General features: G+C 41.8%; 1 protein-coding gene across 2 annotated transcripts in view; it reads right to left on the bottom strand.

Annotated features, from left to right (window-relative positions):
- Positions 1 to 14,029, bottom strand: part of cachd1 (cache domain containing 1) — a 108,031-nt gene extending 94,002 nt beyond the window's left edge. For both annotated transcript variants that reach the window (XR_014569423.1, XM_083767881.1), the window contains exon 1: positions 13,513 to 14,029. Coding sequence is in view for 1 of the 2 variants with exons in the window: in XM_083767881.1 (XP_083624007.1) it covers positions 13,513 to 13,761 (249 nt within the window). In the remaining variant the exon portion in view is untranslated. The remainder of the gene's footprint in view (positions 1 to 13,512) is intronic.
- Between the last annotated feature and the right edge of the window lie 957 nt (positions 14,030 to 14,986).

The raw sequence follows: 14,986 nt of genomic DNA, 5'->3' as shown, positions 1-14,986 counted from the left end.
GCTCTGAAATCAAATTAGGTACGGCATACACCAACAGAGAGATAGAGAGAAGAGAGAGAAAGAGACAGACACACAGGTAAACTGGCTTGATAGTTGTTGCAGTCAGGACTCAGAGTTTGCAAACCCACATCCGGTGACTCTCCACAGAAGAACAAGTTTAGAAACTAAACAGACCAATTTGTCTTTCTTGCATGCGGGACAATTCATCTATGATGAATACTTCTATTATTGCAACAGGAGGAAATATCCAGTGTAATGTTTAACACCAGGGCCTGTTTGGCTCTACGAAAACTCCTCTTCCATTGCTGGTGAGTCAGTGCAGATCAAATGAACCAGTTGTTTGGCATACACAGGACTGAGCTCAGAGACACGGATAGCTAAACACAGCTGCAGCAGCTGTGTGTGGCTGAGGAGCACGTGTGTGTGTGTGTGTGTGTGTGTGTGTGTGTGTGTGTACAATGTGCGTAAGCATGCAGCTTCTGTTAATGTTGTCGTGTCTCCATAGATTTCATCCCAATTAAAGGTGTGTTCTTCACAGTCACACTGGGTGCGAAGATATTTCCTCGGTCGGTGCGATTACATACAAAGTCAATGCAAAGATGCAACGTGGCGTGACGATGGGGAACCGTCCGACACAAATCTAGTGTTTCGTCTCTCCGTAGTTTTCGGTCCCCCCTTTCACTTTAGCTTCTCTCTTGGAGAAGACGGACAATATGTGTTCTCTCATCTGTGGACCAACTTTGTACTATGGAGAGACAGAGGGGTGTCAAAGTTCAAACATGAGCCCAGGTGACTTTCTGACTCATCCATACTGTGAAGGTGAAACCCCCAGAAGACAAAAGGAAAGGTCTGACGCTTCAAGTACTAATCAGTGATCATCAATGCAATTAAACAGAAAGATGGGAATGGAGAGAGAAAAGAAGACATAAGAGAATGGAGAGAGAGCGCAGGAGGTAGATAATAATAGCCGGCGTAGAGATAATCAGGACCTGGCGAAGATGTAATCCACATTGAAACGTTGCCCCTTTACTTGTACTTTGCACCTTGATAAAAAGGCAGCAAACTGCAAACTGTGGTCGAGATCATGGATTTCACAATGCCACACCAGACTTTGGGTGCAGTTATAGGTAAAACAGGAATTGGCCTGTTATAGCACCACTGTGAGGCCGATTTGAAAAATGTTAAGTGGCATTTTGGCCTAGTGGGGATGTGCGTGTATAATTTTATGAAAATCAGACACCGTGTTCATGATTTGTGGCATTTTGTTACAAACAGACCTATCATGGAAGCATTGGAAGGCAATCTTAACCAATCAGGATGGCATATGGGAAATGGGACAGATCTGTGTTGCTCACTATAGAGATAGCCTCATTTAGGGCAGCTGTGGCTCAGGAGGTAGAGCAGGTCTTCCAACGATCCATGGGTCGGTGGTTCGAATCCCGACTCCTTCTGTCCACATGTCAAAGTGTCCTTGGGCAAGACACTGAACCCTACATTGCCTCCAATGAGTTGGTCGGTGTGAGCTTGCCACCATTGGTGTGTGAATGTGGGAAGTGAGGACGCTGGTGTCGACTGTTCACCGCTTCACCTCCCAATGCATGAAAGAATGAACCATTGTAAAGCGCTTTGAGCACTTAAAAAGCGCTATAAAAATGCAATGTGTGTGCAAAGTTTGGCATCGGCCGGGCCAACGATGGCAGAGATTGGCTGTACACGGACAGACAGACCTTTGGCCTGGTGGAGACAATAATAGTTTCCCCCACCTGACAATGAATGGTGGTAAGGAGAAGTCTTGACTTAGACTAACTGAACTGACCTTCTTGACCTCATGCCCTCAGTGTGGTCTAACGAAGAGGAGTCAATTAATCTCTCACTGTCCCAGAGCTCGAGCCAAGCAGCTGGAACAGTGGCGCGTGTGTGTGTGTGTGTGTGTGTGTGTGTACATTTAAATGCAGGGGTCTATTTTATTTATTAATTTTTAAGTCAAAACTTTTACTTAAAACAACACACACACACACACACACACACACACACACACACACACACACACACAAATACTGAGTCAGATCTTTACCCAAAAGAGTCACAGCTATCCAAATAAAATAAAATAGAACTCTGCTGCGGGGGGGCGGAAAAAGAAAACATGCCTTGAAAATGCAGACAACTCTGGCGATAACTCCTCTCAACAACTGAGAAGTTTGGCTTCGCTGAGAGTTTATGTATGCAAGACATAGCCTCAGGGAGACACATAAACATTGACTAGAGGAGAGGCAAGAAAACCAGTCTGAAGTTTTACTCCACAGCGGGCTGTCCAACTCTCCTAATCAAGAATGCAAAGCCTCTGTGTGAGTGTTTGAGTGCATGTCTGTGTGGAAAGTCTATTGTGTTTGGGGGCGTGAGGGGCTCTCCTCTCCCAAAAGAGCCTTTTGCTTTACCCCATCCCCCATCGCTCTCCCTTTCCCTTTCTCTCGTTCAAAAGTAGTTCATTTTGAGTTTTGTCCATTGAGGAGAATGAAAAGGCTGTCTTGCTAAAGGCCAAAGGAGGGCTAGGGGTCTGTTGGTCCACACTGGCAGGTCAACCCTGTAGAAGCCAAGTAAATAAAACTGGCACGTTTAATCACACACACACACACACACACACACACACACACACATGCGCGTCCCTTTCTCTCTATATTGCACGCATATGCATATTAAATAAGGCATGTTAATTAGTTATCCTGTTTCATAAGCAGACCATTTCAGAGGAAGATGAGCTACTGGGAGGACTTGAAGAATGAATAATAATAATAATAAAACTTTATTTGTATAGCACCTTTCATGACATGAAATGCAGCTCAAAGTGCTTTACAGAACAATGGAGAATAAAAGAAAAGCAAGGCAACGAACATTAAAAAACAAGCAGTAATGCTTGTAATACAGTGAGGACATGAATAACAAAACAAAAAAAATATCAATTAAAAGCAATGTTGTAGAAGTGGGTTTTGAGCTGAGCTGATGAAATGAAGAAGCAAGAAATGGAGAAGTAAAATAACATGGGATCTTAACAAAATGACAAACACTCATAATCAGTTTTCTTAGCGTTGCCTTAATTGTAAACTAGGCGTGTAGTCAGGGGAAAACTTTGTTTAAATATGTGAGTGTACACATCCCTAAAACACTAGACACTTGACTACACACACCCAGAACATACTAGATTCTCCTCCGTTTTGAAAACAATCACACCTGTGTGAAGTGAGGGGCGCTCTTATCATCATACATCATCTCATTCCAGCCAATTAGAATTTGCGTCCTCACCTTCGTCTTCAATGTTTGTGTTTACACAAACTGGACATAGGAAGAGCTAGCACCCCTGAAAGGATAATCACACTCGCGGGGCACTCTTAATCATAATACATCATCACATTCCGGCCAATCACAATTGGCGACCTCACTTTTCTGTCAATCCAGCCAATCACAATTGCCGTCCTCACTTTTTACCCTCAATACGTACATTGCTCAGCCAATAAAATCATCGCTATGGGATACCCACAGACACACAAAGCTGGGCATAGGAGGGGCTAGCCCCCCTCAAATACGTAAAAGTGCATAATAATTATTTCATGGGCATTGGACACCTTTTCGGAGGATGCATTTGCTGTATACTGGGGACGCATTTTAATGCAGGTGTTAATGCAATCAGGATACAAAACAAGTGAATTTCAATGTGTGAATAGGGCATACAAGTTGACAGAAGGGAGGCAGGGTGAATAACAGAGAGAGCAAGGGAGAGTGAAAGAGGCTGTTGTAAAAGAAAACAGTAAAAACACTGCTGAAATGAATGTTTTGGTAAAGGCCCAAGCCCAGAAAAAATGTGCAGCTTTTAACTGGGAATTGTGGAAAAACATCAAAAGACAGTCAGATAAATGATGTGGCGTAGACCATACCAACTGACAAAAACCACAACAGAAGTTTTAAAATTCACTATGTGACTCTCTCTCTTTCTTGTGCTTAGTGAGCTTTGAGAAGCAAGGATCAATGAATGCCTATTAGAATAGAACCTAATGTTTTCAGGGTATTGCATTGGGAAGCTTTAGTCCATTTCTGTGTTTGAGTCCTGGGGATAATGATGCAACAGAGCCTGACACAAGGTGTGCCTGAGCAGGTCAGTGGCTGGAGACGAGCCGAAACGAAACGTACTAGTAGGACCACATCTAATGAAAAACGTGACACCGTGCTCTACTCCCTCCCTGCATTATGACTGTGATATAGCCGTAGAACACAGTCTGTAGATCTGGGATCTGTGAAAGCAAGGTTTATTTAAATATATATGAAAAGTATACCAGCATAAATAGCGGTGCATAGGAAACCACTGCAGAAACGAGAGACCCAGAGACTAAGCCCTATATCTTGCCATTTTTTACTATTTAAAAAAAAAAAAGTACAAATAGCCGATCTACAAGCTAACAACGTGTCGATGTAGATTGGCTAGTTGAACTATTTTTAAATGTTTTAAAATAGTAAAACATGGCAAATAAGTTTAGGGATAAGGGGTAAGGGGTGGCGCAAGATGGAGCCCTAAAAGTCCTGCCAGCAGCCAGATGCCGTGCTGCTCATTAAAGCCAACAATACATTTTGTCAGAATGGTGGTAAACGCCACAGGGGCACCTGTGGCGTTTATCCTATGGGGATGTGGGGAGTTCATCCTATGGGGATGTGGGGGGGGAAATATATATGTCAATTGTTTTGAAAATACTTCTTTGTACTGTAAAATAAATCAATAAACATATGTTAAAAAAAAAAAAGAAGAAGAGTTCATCCTCAATTCTGCAGATTAAGTTAAGGGATAGCTTATGTGCTAAAATTATATCTGGTCCCAAGAGTGGCACTAGACTAGAGTAAAGGATATGGGGTCAGTCAGTCATGGTCAGGGACCTGGGTTCATCCTCCAGTGAGCATGGCTGCACTCTTCAAGGTTCATGGAAATCCACCAATTACTTTTTGAAATGTGTTTTATTCAAGTGGACACACTTTGGCCTTCTCTCTCATTAGAAAGCAACAGAGCATGCACTATCCCTCTCTGTTTCTGGCGCCCCCTACTGGTACTAATAAGTAATATACTCGTGATCATGAACAATGATACATAGGTACGCACGGACATTGCTGGTTGTAGGAGTGGTTGCACCACTCAAAAAGGCCACTGTCACCTAAATTAGTATAGGGGTCGTCCTCCCGGGTGCATGGAAGTGCACAGGATAATGCTGTTTGGGAGCAACTGGCTGGCATACAGTACACATTCACACCACAATTTGGCTGAAGTCCAATTGTGGGCTCACATTGCAGGCTCACTCACCACCATTATAATTAAAACTAAAAACAAAGAAAGAAAATACTTAGTAACTCCAACAGGTTGTACGTGAAATCAACAGTGTCAAAAGAAATCTCCTCAATAACCGTCTGGAGGCAGCAGTTAAAAAGGAAAGTGAACAGATTAAAGGTATATTCAGTGATTTCACTTAATTCAAATATCACTTATTTTTTTGTTTTGTTGTGATAATCCTCCCTACTATAGAGTGTGCTGGCCATATAAGGAGTTCCTCCCTGTCCCCAGTTAACCCCTGGGGGTCAAAAAACCTTAGGTTTCGTTTTTGACTCTCTATCCTGATTGGACGAAAGGCTGGGTCCCACAGCCAAAAACGAAACCTAAGGGTTTTTGAGTGAAATCACTGAATATACCTTTAAGAGAAAGAAAGATATTTCAGCACAGCCACAGAGGGCTCATAAAATCCAGGGGCACGACGAAGATTTATGGTTAAACCAAAGAAGTGAAGTTCCTCAATTTCGATGAAATACATACGACTGGCTTAATGTGAAGCACCTGTGGCTCCGACAACCTGAACATCCCATAGATCAGGGGTTCTCAACGTTTTTGGCTGGGGACCCCCGGAAATGCTTTGGCCATGTCTCGTGAGTTGTAGAATTCAATTTGTAGCACTGGTGCGACTAGTACCGACTACAGAATTTGACCGTTCAATCGTGATAAAGACAATTAAGGCTCTGATCCCGCAATACACATTCTATTAGTTTCAGTTCTATACCTACATTTATATTTGTAGTACGGCGGTGTCGTTTGCCAAAAAGAGCAGATCTACAAGCCTACAACGTGTCGAGGCTCGATGCATTTTAGCTGGAAGATCTGTTCCCCTTGCTTCCACCGCACCGCCCTCGGCCCTCCCCTTTTAGCACTCTGTGCTCATGTGCTGTGTGTCTGTTGTTCCCTCGCAGGCAGCACACAGAGTGTCAGAGTGAACGCAGCATGATAGCGTCCCCGGCACGTTGAATACTAAACTTATTTGTAAAGTTCGAACGCCAACTTTTAACCAAACGCAGGAGAAACACTGCACAGCTCCACGCACAAATAAAGAGTGCACGCGCGCACGCACATGACGGATTATTATCGATCAAAACAATCCTTAGCGTCGCTTACAAAAGCATGTGTTGCACAGCACGAATTATATTAGTAATCACCGACCTGGCTGGATAAATATCAGTGGTCCATACATTGTGTGACCTGATTAACGAGCAACGGTAGGCAGCCGAGTAAGTTACCAGCTTAGTAAATTAATAGTCTACTGTAGCTGCCAAGGAGAATGTTACAATTGAATTCACAATCGAGCATCTTGCCCTGCATCGAATATCACATGATAGAACAGCAGGATAAAAACGGATAGTCTGTCTATCCAGCCATGCATCCATGAGCAACATAGATAGATAGATAGCTATATAGATAATAATTGAATTGAATTAATCCATCTATCTATCTATCCATCTATCTGCATAAAAAAACAAATAGTCTATCAGCATAAAAACAAATTGGTTAAATAGATTATATAAAAATAAACATAAAAATTATATCCTGATGAATATCAATATTTTGATAATTGCTGAAAAGATATTGATCCTGATAATATTTTGCCATATTGCCCGTCCCTACCTCATATCACTATATTAAAGAAAAATCACACCTGGGTAGTGAGGGACATTCTTATCATCATACATCATCATGAATAATCTCGTACATCAGAATACCTAGCTGTGATTGGTTTAATAGCTGATTTGCTCGTTTGCATATGACGTACAATCGTACATATGACATTTTCCTTTCAATGTCAATTGCATTTAATGTTTTGATGTTTAATTTACGTCATATTTAGTGGAATTTTGACCAAATGTATCCGTTCATTGCCAATGGCAAATATTGAGACGTGTGGGGACAAGATTTAGTGGACATTTGACCTGAATTCCCCTTTCATTGTCAATGGCAAATCATGAGATGTGTGGGGACTAAAGCCATGTATACCGGTATACATAGGAGGGGCTAGCGCCCCTCAAAAACACATTATTTGATAACTTTTCATCGTGCTCCTAAAATAATTTGTGTGCTACTAGATTTTTCAACTTAGTCGCACACGTGCTACTTGGAAAAATGCTAAGCGTCAAGCCCTGGGCAGAGGTTCATCATTGGCATCCAGGGGGTGTATGCGCAAAATTTGGTAGTAGTAGTAGATTAGCTGTACACAGACGGACAGACACACGGTCTCACAGACACACACGGATGTAGTCATGCAAAACATATTCTCTCCCTATGCCTTTGGCCTGGTGGAGACAATAAAACAGTTCCCCAAAGGTTTTTTCCCTGTAAAAATAATGAAAATAAATAAACTAATCAAGCTGGTCTCTTCAATTCACCAGGTTGTAAAGTACAAATGTCCCACCCTGGCACCAATAGTATATATCTATCCAGTTAGTATATAGGGTATATAGGGCGGCTAGGTCCTTGCAAATGTGGAGCGATAAAACGCGCCTATAGTTCATTTTCAAGAGACCTGCGTTTTTGCTCAGAGTAGTCGCGGTGCGACAATGCAAGTGTATTTACGTGAGCACGATCCCGTTAATTTGTTGCGCAAGTGCTCGTTACGTGCACACGCCCGCCACTCACCAGATCTGGATTCTGTTTAGCTTTTTTTTTTACGCCTGCGTTCCTCACTTCAGGTTTGCAAGGCCCTTATATCATATCCGTGGACTACTCCCATTCAACAGCACCAGATGCAGAGAGGAGCACATACGCCTAATGTATGCCTTGTTGCATAGAGAGAGGAAAAACCAATTTCCGATATTAACAAAACTTGTGCTGATTAATGCATGCTTAAAGGAGAATTCCATACTAGAATTAAATGGGGCTATGGCTCAAAAAAAAATATTTTTTTGTATATATCCCCTCTTCATAATTTAAATAGAACCCAAGCGAATTAGCACAAAAACCCAACCCCCATTGAGGGCTTATGGTAGGGGAAATACCGGTAGCCAATAATGCACTTTTGCACAAAATAAAACCTGGAGCTCTTTATTTACAAATAAAAGGTAAGAAAGCCTTCTAGTATGGAATTCTCCTTTAAATCGACCATACAGCCTAGGGATTTTTACATTAAAAAGGCTTAATTAATTTTATATTGGATTAAAAAATGTATCAATATACTTGTCCTGTATAAAGAAATGTCAGTCATAACCTTCAAAATACACTGTGCAAGACAAGGAGAGACAAAGACAGAAAACTAAAGAGGCCAAGACCATCAGACAGACAGGTTCACATGTAGCAGTGGGCCTGCAGAGCTCATCATGGCTGTTTGAGTGCGGGGACATGGAAGCAATACAGAGAGACACAGAAGCTTTGAAGCTGCACTGCAGAGAACCGAATAGGAATTCTGATGTCCTGCTGCATACCCATAATCCCTCCTCCTCTTCTCTGCATTTTCCAGAAGGGGTAAGGAAAAAAAGAAACGCAGTACAAGAAGCGGAGAGAGAGAAAAGAGGTAGATGGAGTATAACGGAATATGAAGACAGAATACTGAAATGGAGACAGAGGAGAGATGATTAAAGAGGAATAGGTACAATGTAACTTGTACAACATGAATTTGTGAATATGCTATTATTGAATATGAAAAGGCCAAAAATAGGGACGCCAGGATTATACAGGAAATATAAGCATGCAAAGTACACAGACAGAAATGTAGAAAAGGTTGAACAAAACATGTTTAGTCCAAGTGGAAAGGTCTCCCTGATAGCCTCTCAATGAGTGTTACCCTTGGACTGAACCCAACACAGAAAATCACAGCCTAATGATGGGGCCAGGACTACCTCAATTTTCTCTTTTCCTGCAACAACCTCCCAGAGAAAAGCGGCTATCAATATTCAATTAGGGGGCCTTGGATACTGGACGACCCAACCCCAAAACAAACCACAGTTACTCTCTCTCCCTTTCCAGGAACCACTTCATATGATGTAGCGAAGTCCTGAGGTGCTTAAAATAAACGTAGTGACATTTCCTTCATAAATAATCAGCCAGCAGCTGGGGGGTGCTCTCAGGGAAAATTATTGGGGATACAAAGTGATGAGGGATCACTTTGTTAGATTTGTCTAGTGGTCTTCATGTATTTGAGCGGTGCCTCTGCTCCATTACGCAGCTTTGTATGTATGTACAGTATGTGTATGTATGTATGTGTCCCAGCACGGACACCCCACACCCTAAAGTGGCCAATAGAGTACAGCGCAGCGTAAAGTGGTACAGACTACACTACGAGCCCTGGGCCCGTTCATTCCGGGGACCACCCGGGGGACCCACGCTGCCTGTAACTGTCATTTCTTCACCGTTTCGGACACGGGGAGGCTCGCCGGCACCCTGGGCGCATTCATGGGGGTCTGGATGTTTCAAAGACTTAAGACTTTTTCCAAAAGGAATCATATTACAGTAGAGAGCACAGTACACTACAATACAGTACAGAGCACAGTACATTCAGTACAATACATTAACTATAACAATAAATGTAGTTGCACCGCTCACTTCACACAGGTGTGATTTCTTTCTATTATTGTGCCACCAAGGATTTTTCTAACTTTCTCAATAAATAAAGGCATGTGTCACAGACCAGTGTTTTGGGTGGTCACTGGTCACATATATTTTGTAAATAATGTGAGATTAATGCATACAACTGTAAGCATGCTGCTGGAAACGTAAATATATAATATCATTTGACTCTTATATTTTTAGTCATATATAAAACAGTCTGTTTAACCAATTAATAAAATAAAATAAAATATGAAATCATTAAATAATTAATATCATGCTGCATAACCGCTTTGGAGGTAATCTTATATGCGACTGTAGAAGCAAAGATATGCTGTACATAATTATTATAATTCCAAAAATACGATAGCTTATGAGAGAAAATATATATACAAAATGCAAAATAGGCTGCATTAGTCAACTAACCCTATTTTGGGCGATGTATAAAACTTTTTCTACATTTCCCCAAAAAGACTTTACTGATTTTAGTTACTCAACGATTTCCGTGAAACATATCTTATGACATGTATAAAAAGGGGCTAAGTGGTTAGGTATGTACACCCACACACCCCTAGATAAATTGAGTAACTCAATGACAGATTCTAGTTTGACATATGACCCAATGACTCAGAAACAGTGACAGTGCTAGCTAGCCTCAAATTACACATCTACCACAGAATGAGGGGTGGGGTCAAGAGTGCTAGAATTACGGCAAAATCAAAATGGTTATGGTTGGTGAATGGCTGCATGCTTTTTAAAGCTGCAATCCATAACTTGTTTCGTACATCAGACTCGAGTACGACATGAATACAATATAACAACTCTGTGGCGGTTGATGGCGAGTGGTCTCTCTGCTCTGTGGTCGTGTAGGACCACTATCACATTGAACGCAAATTAAATGAAATTTCTTCCCAAATGGCAGGGTTCGATTCCCAGATCGGACACTTCTGAATCCAAGGAATGACACAGTATGAGCACTTACTGTCATTTTATGCATCACACAGCAACATCCTGAGTGTTAATTTAACTCTGAGTGTACTTTCAGTGTAAAATTATGACTCAGGATTTTGTGGTCTACATATATTAGAGCAAAGTAAAAAAGCTTGCTTTGGAAATATATATGGAAGACAATGTATTAACTTCTCATTTTAAAATGGTATTGTTATACACAAAAAACACTTCAACTAATAGGAAAATCAATGACTGTCGTGTACACCGTAAAAATAATTTCAACATTTCTAACGCTGGGAGTGTACAAAAGATGTAACCAAATGGACCTGTAAGGGCCCATTTGGTTACATTATGTACACTTTCAGAGTAAAATGAGCCCTAAGGAGAGCGTAAATTTGTAACCAAATGGATCCTAATGTGAATATTTGGTTACATTTTGTACACTCGCAGAGTTTATAATCCCTTTAGATTCTACAGTATACAGAGAGACAGCAAGGGAGACGAGACAAGAGCCGCTGCTCCAGTTGAGTTTACACACCTGCAGATTGAGAGTCAGGCCACATCCGAGTGCCAGCGCAGGTGCCAGCAGAGACGATAGATTCCTAAAGCTGTTTTCCTGGGCACAGGACGGCTGTTTTAACTGGATGCACATCTCATGCGTTTGTGGGAAATGAGTTTGAGAAATTCACTCAGGGGTGTTGCTTCAATCAAATTCAAATTAGCTTGGAAGCCAATTCAGATTTTTCACAGCTTGTACAACATGACCATCGACCCAACAGGGATTTTGCCATCCCCCATAGATTATACTATATATATCTATCTGTCATAAAAGCCCTGTTGCTAAATGGAATCTCAAACTCCAATTTCAAATAAAAATGCATGAAAGAGAGGACTGTTGTTAATTATTTCACATGTATTGCAATGTGAAATGGATTTCAACACTATTGTAGTAACTATTATGGTCCAGTGTGAGAGACAAAAAGAGGAGATGCTAATAGAGATGGGGGAGAATGGAAATGAGGGTGATTGAAAGAAAAGGGGGAGGATCAATAATTGGATGTGTGTGTGTGTGTGTGTGTGTGTGTGTGTGTGTGTGTGTGTGTGTGTGTGTGTGTGTGTGTGTGTGTGTGTGTGCGCGCGCGCGCACGTGTGTGTGTGAGAGAGAGAGAGAGAGAAAAGGGAGAATGACAAAACAAAAGCTATAAAGATATGCACACAATTAAAAAATGACAGTTTTGTACAACACGACTCACGAGAAGTAAACAGAATAGTGGAATATTATAGCTCCGAGAGAGATGGCCACTGAAAAAAGGCTGATCTCGGGGATCAGAGGCAGTCCTCAAAGCCATCTCCCAGAGCTGGGATGAAGGCAGCTCAGTGTGGCGGCTGAGAAGATGAAACACCATTTGGGGCCAAGGCCCCCTGCCGCCTTGCCTCTGTGCTTGGGCCCCCTGAGCCCAGCCAGGCCTCTGAAGTGCTAAAGTACCCACCCACCCCCACCCAGCATGGCCATCACACCAGGCAGCACTACACCCTGCACTGCAGTGACAGTGCCTGGCTGCCTGCTGCCATTTGCTTGCAGCTGAATGAGTCTCTGCTAGGAAAGAAACACCACCCCAGCGTATTTCCAATGTAAAAGTATTTCTATGTCAAATTCAACTAAAATCCTGCCAGAATGCACAAAAATGTAGTAAATAACTGGAGGAAACTGTGTCTACCTTCAAACACAAGTGTGTACAACAGGACCAATAAGATGTAGGCAGAAATGAAGAGACACTATTCATGCGTCTAAATTGTCTTATTTTATTTGCCGACACTATTTAGTGATAAATATTATTATGTAGGCCTATCATTATGTTTGAAAGTAACTGAAAAAGAGAGCATCCAAACAGACGATGCCATGACTGCATGGGCCTAATTATGCTCCAAGTGTGTGTGAGTGTGAGTGTGAGTGTGAGAGAGAGAGAGAGAGAGCGAGAGCGTGAGACCTACATTGGGCCTACATGTGCGATGTAAAGATTTAAAGAAAATCCTGTTATTCGAAAACACAAATGAAACACCAATGCTCCACTACTTTGATGTCCTAACAACTCTGCTTTTTGGAAGCCTACGCACTAGTATGAATGTTTATTGTAAAATTGATGTTTTATGGGTTAGGGGTGTTTCTTGTCTGTATGTAATGTTTTATGTTGTCCGTTTTTATTGGACCCCGAGTCTGAACAAATAAAGTTGATTGATTGAACTGACCACCAGGCAGGCAGATGTGTTGCTTTCTCACAACTTCAATGTGCTGCTGGCTCAGCAGTCAGCACTGACTGCAACATTGTCAATATCCGCATGTACACACCATATACACACGCACACACTTCAGAGAGTACCGCTGGGGCAGGTAGGAAACAACACTGTAGTAGCAGCAATGATGGCAACATGTGTAACATTTCTACTAAAGTTGCAAATAAATCGACCACTCCAGTGTGTGTAGACAACTATTATGATTCTGTCGTTTAGTATTATGATTTTGGCGTCTAGGGTGTTGGTTGTTGTTGTTATGGATTCTAAATTTAGACTATTGTAGAAACAAACTTATGTATGTCCTCCCTCCGAATAGCAACAAACACACGTAAAGGAAACAATAGCAATCAAAAACAAACCATGAAAAGGGAACTTCAGTCCTCATTTACCTGCATAGTAAAGACCCCGAGCTCCTGCGAAGACAATCTTTTCATTTGCTCGGATAAAACTTGTGCCTCTTCCAGAATCGAAAACTCCGTTTCGGCTCCGCAATATCCACAACACAGTACCATCCAGACAGCGACGAAGCTCCACAGAAAAGCCACGAAGTCCCAATGAAGTCGACAATGCTTATTCCGAAAAACCAAGCGCGCATTCGGCGTTAAACGCACGGCTCTCTCCCCTACCCGCCTCGCCATGATGGCTCGGGCAGGCTGCTTAAATGGTGTAAACTGGGAATTCGCTCTTCTGCAACGATGGTGGGGCAAAAAAAACTTCAAGGGAAACTACTTTCAACTTAACAACAAAATCTGAGCCCTTCAGTCGCACCAATTTCCCACGATTTCGAACGGCACAATTATTGCATTCTTTAAAAATCCCTTAATAGAAGAAGTCAAATCCATCCACAACGAAGCCGATAGGCCAGGGTTTCTTTTATCGGTGTAGGTCCTTGATCACTCGCTCCAACTCCTGGTAAGTCTAGTAAGTGTGTGAGCCGGAGAATCACAATGGGGGTAAAAGTGGGAGGCGTGGAAGCCGTGACGTCCTGGAGTCTGGAATTTAAATGGATCAGAGCAGGACTTTTTAGAGACCAGCTTGGCACCCAAAGGTGTATCGTGTGTGACACAGGTGAATTATCAAGAGAATAATGTTCCTCAAAACTATTGGTTATAATGTTATGTTCACCAACACCCTTTCAATGTTTTCAATTGAAAATACAAGATTAGTTGAATAAAACGAAAATAAAATCTAATAAAAACATATACAATCCCAAACAGCTTTGTTTTAATCTTAAAATAACATTTCGCTGCTGTATTTGATTATATAATTACATTTCAGTAGACAATAGGCTAGTACAGTGGTTCTCAAAATAGGGTCCTATTAGGACCCCCATGAGTCCTTGAGGGGGTTCCAGAAAATCTACAAACTCAGCTCACAACATGTTGCTGTGAGCTTGTAAATCATCTATTTTCTCTTATGGGGTCCTTGATATAAAAGATTTTAAATGGGGGTCTGCACTCTGCAGCAATGTTTGAGAACCACTGGGCTGGTTTAGTCAAGGTCACACAGACGTGTCTATATCCCTGCCTTTCTTATCTACTCATTTATTACTCATCTTTCAGTGTAATAATCACTCAAATATGTCGAGGATGAGGGGATGAACATGAAGTTCTGCAGTAGCTAGGCCTATCACCTCATCACAACTACACAGCCACTTAGTTATTACAAAGAAAACATTCACATACAGAGCATAGAAATCACACATGGGCTTTGCCTGTCTCCGGCAGCACTGGAGCTGTCAGACTCCAATACTGACAGAATCAAAAAAAATTGTGCCACAGTTTCATTCCCCTGTGTGATTACTGGGGTTGAGTATACAGGGTATGCATATATAATTGCAATTCATAGGAGACTATGATTAAG

The sequence above is a fragment of the Protomyctophum parallelum genome, assembly GCF_964188405.1.
Source record: "Protomyctophum parallelum genome assembly, chromosome: 6".
Classification (NCBI taxonomy): domain Eukaryota; kingdom Metazoa; phylum Chordata; class Actinopteri; order Myctophiformes; family Myctophidae; genus Protomyctophum; species Protomyctophum parallelum.
Note: the sequence above shows the minus strand (reverse complement) of the source record. Positions and strands in the feature narration are given on the sequence as shown.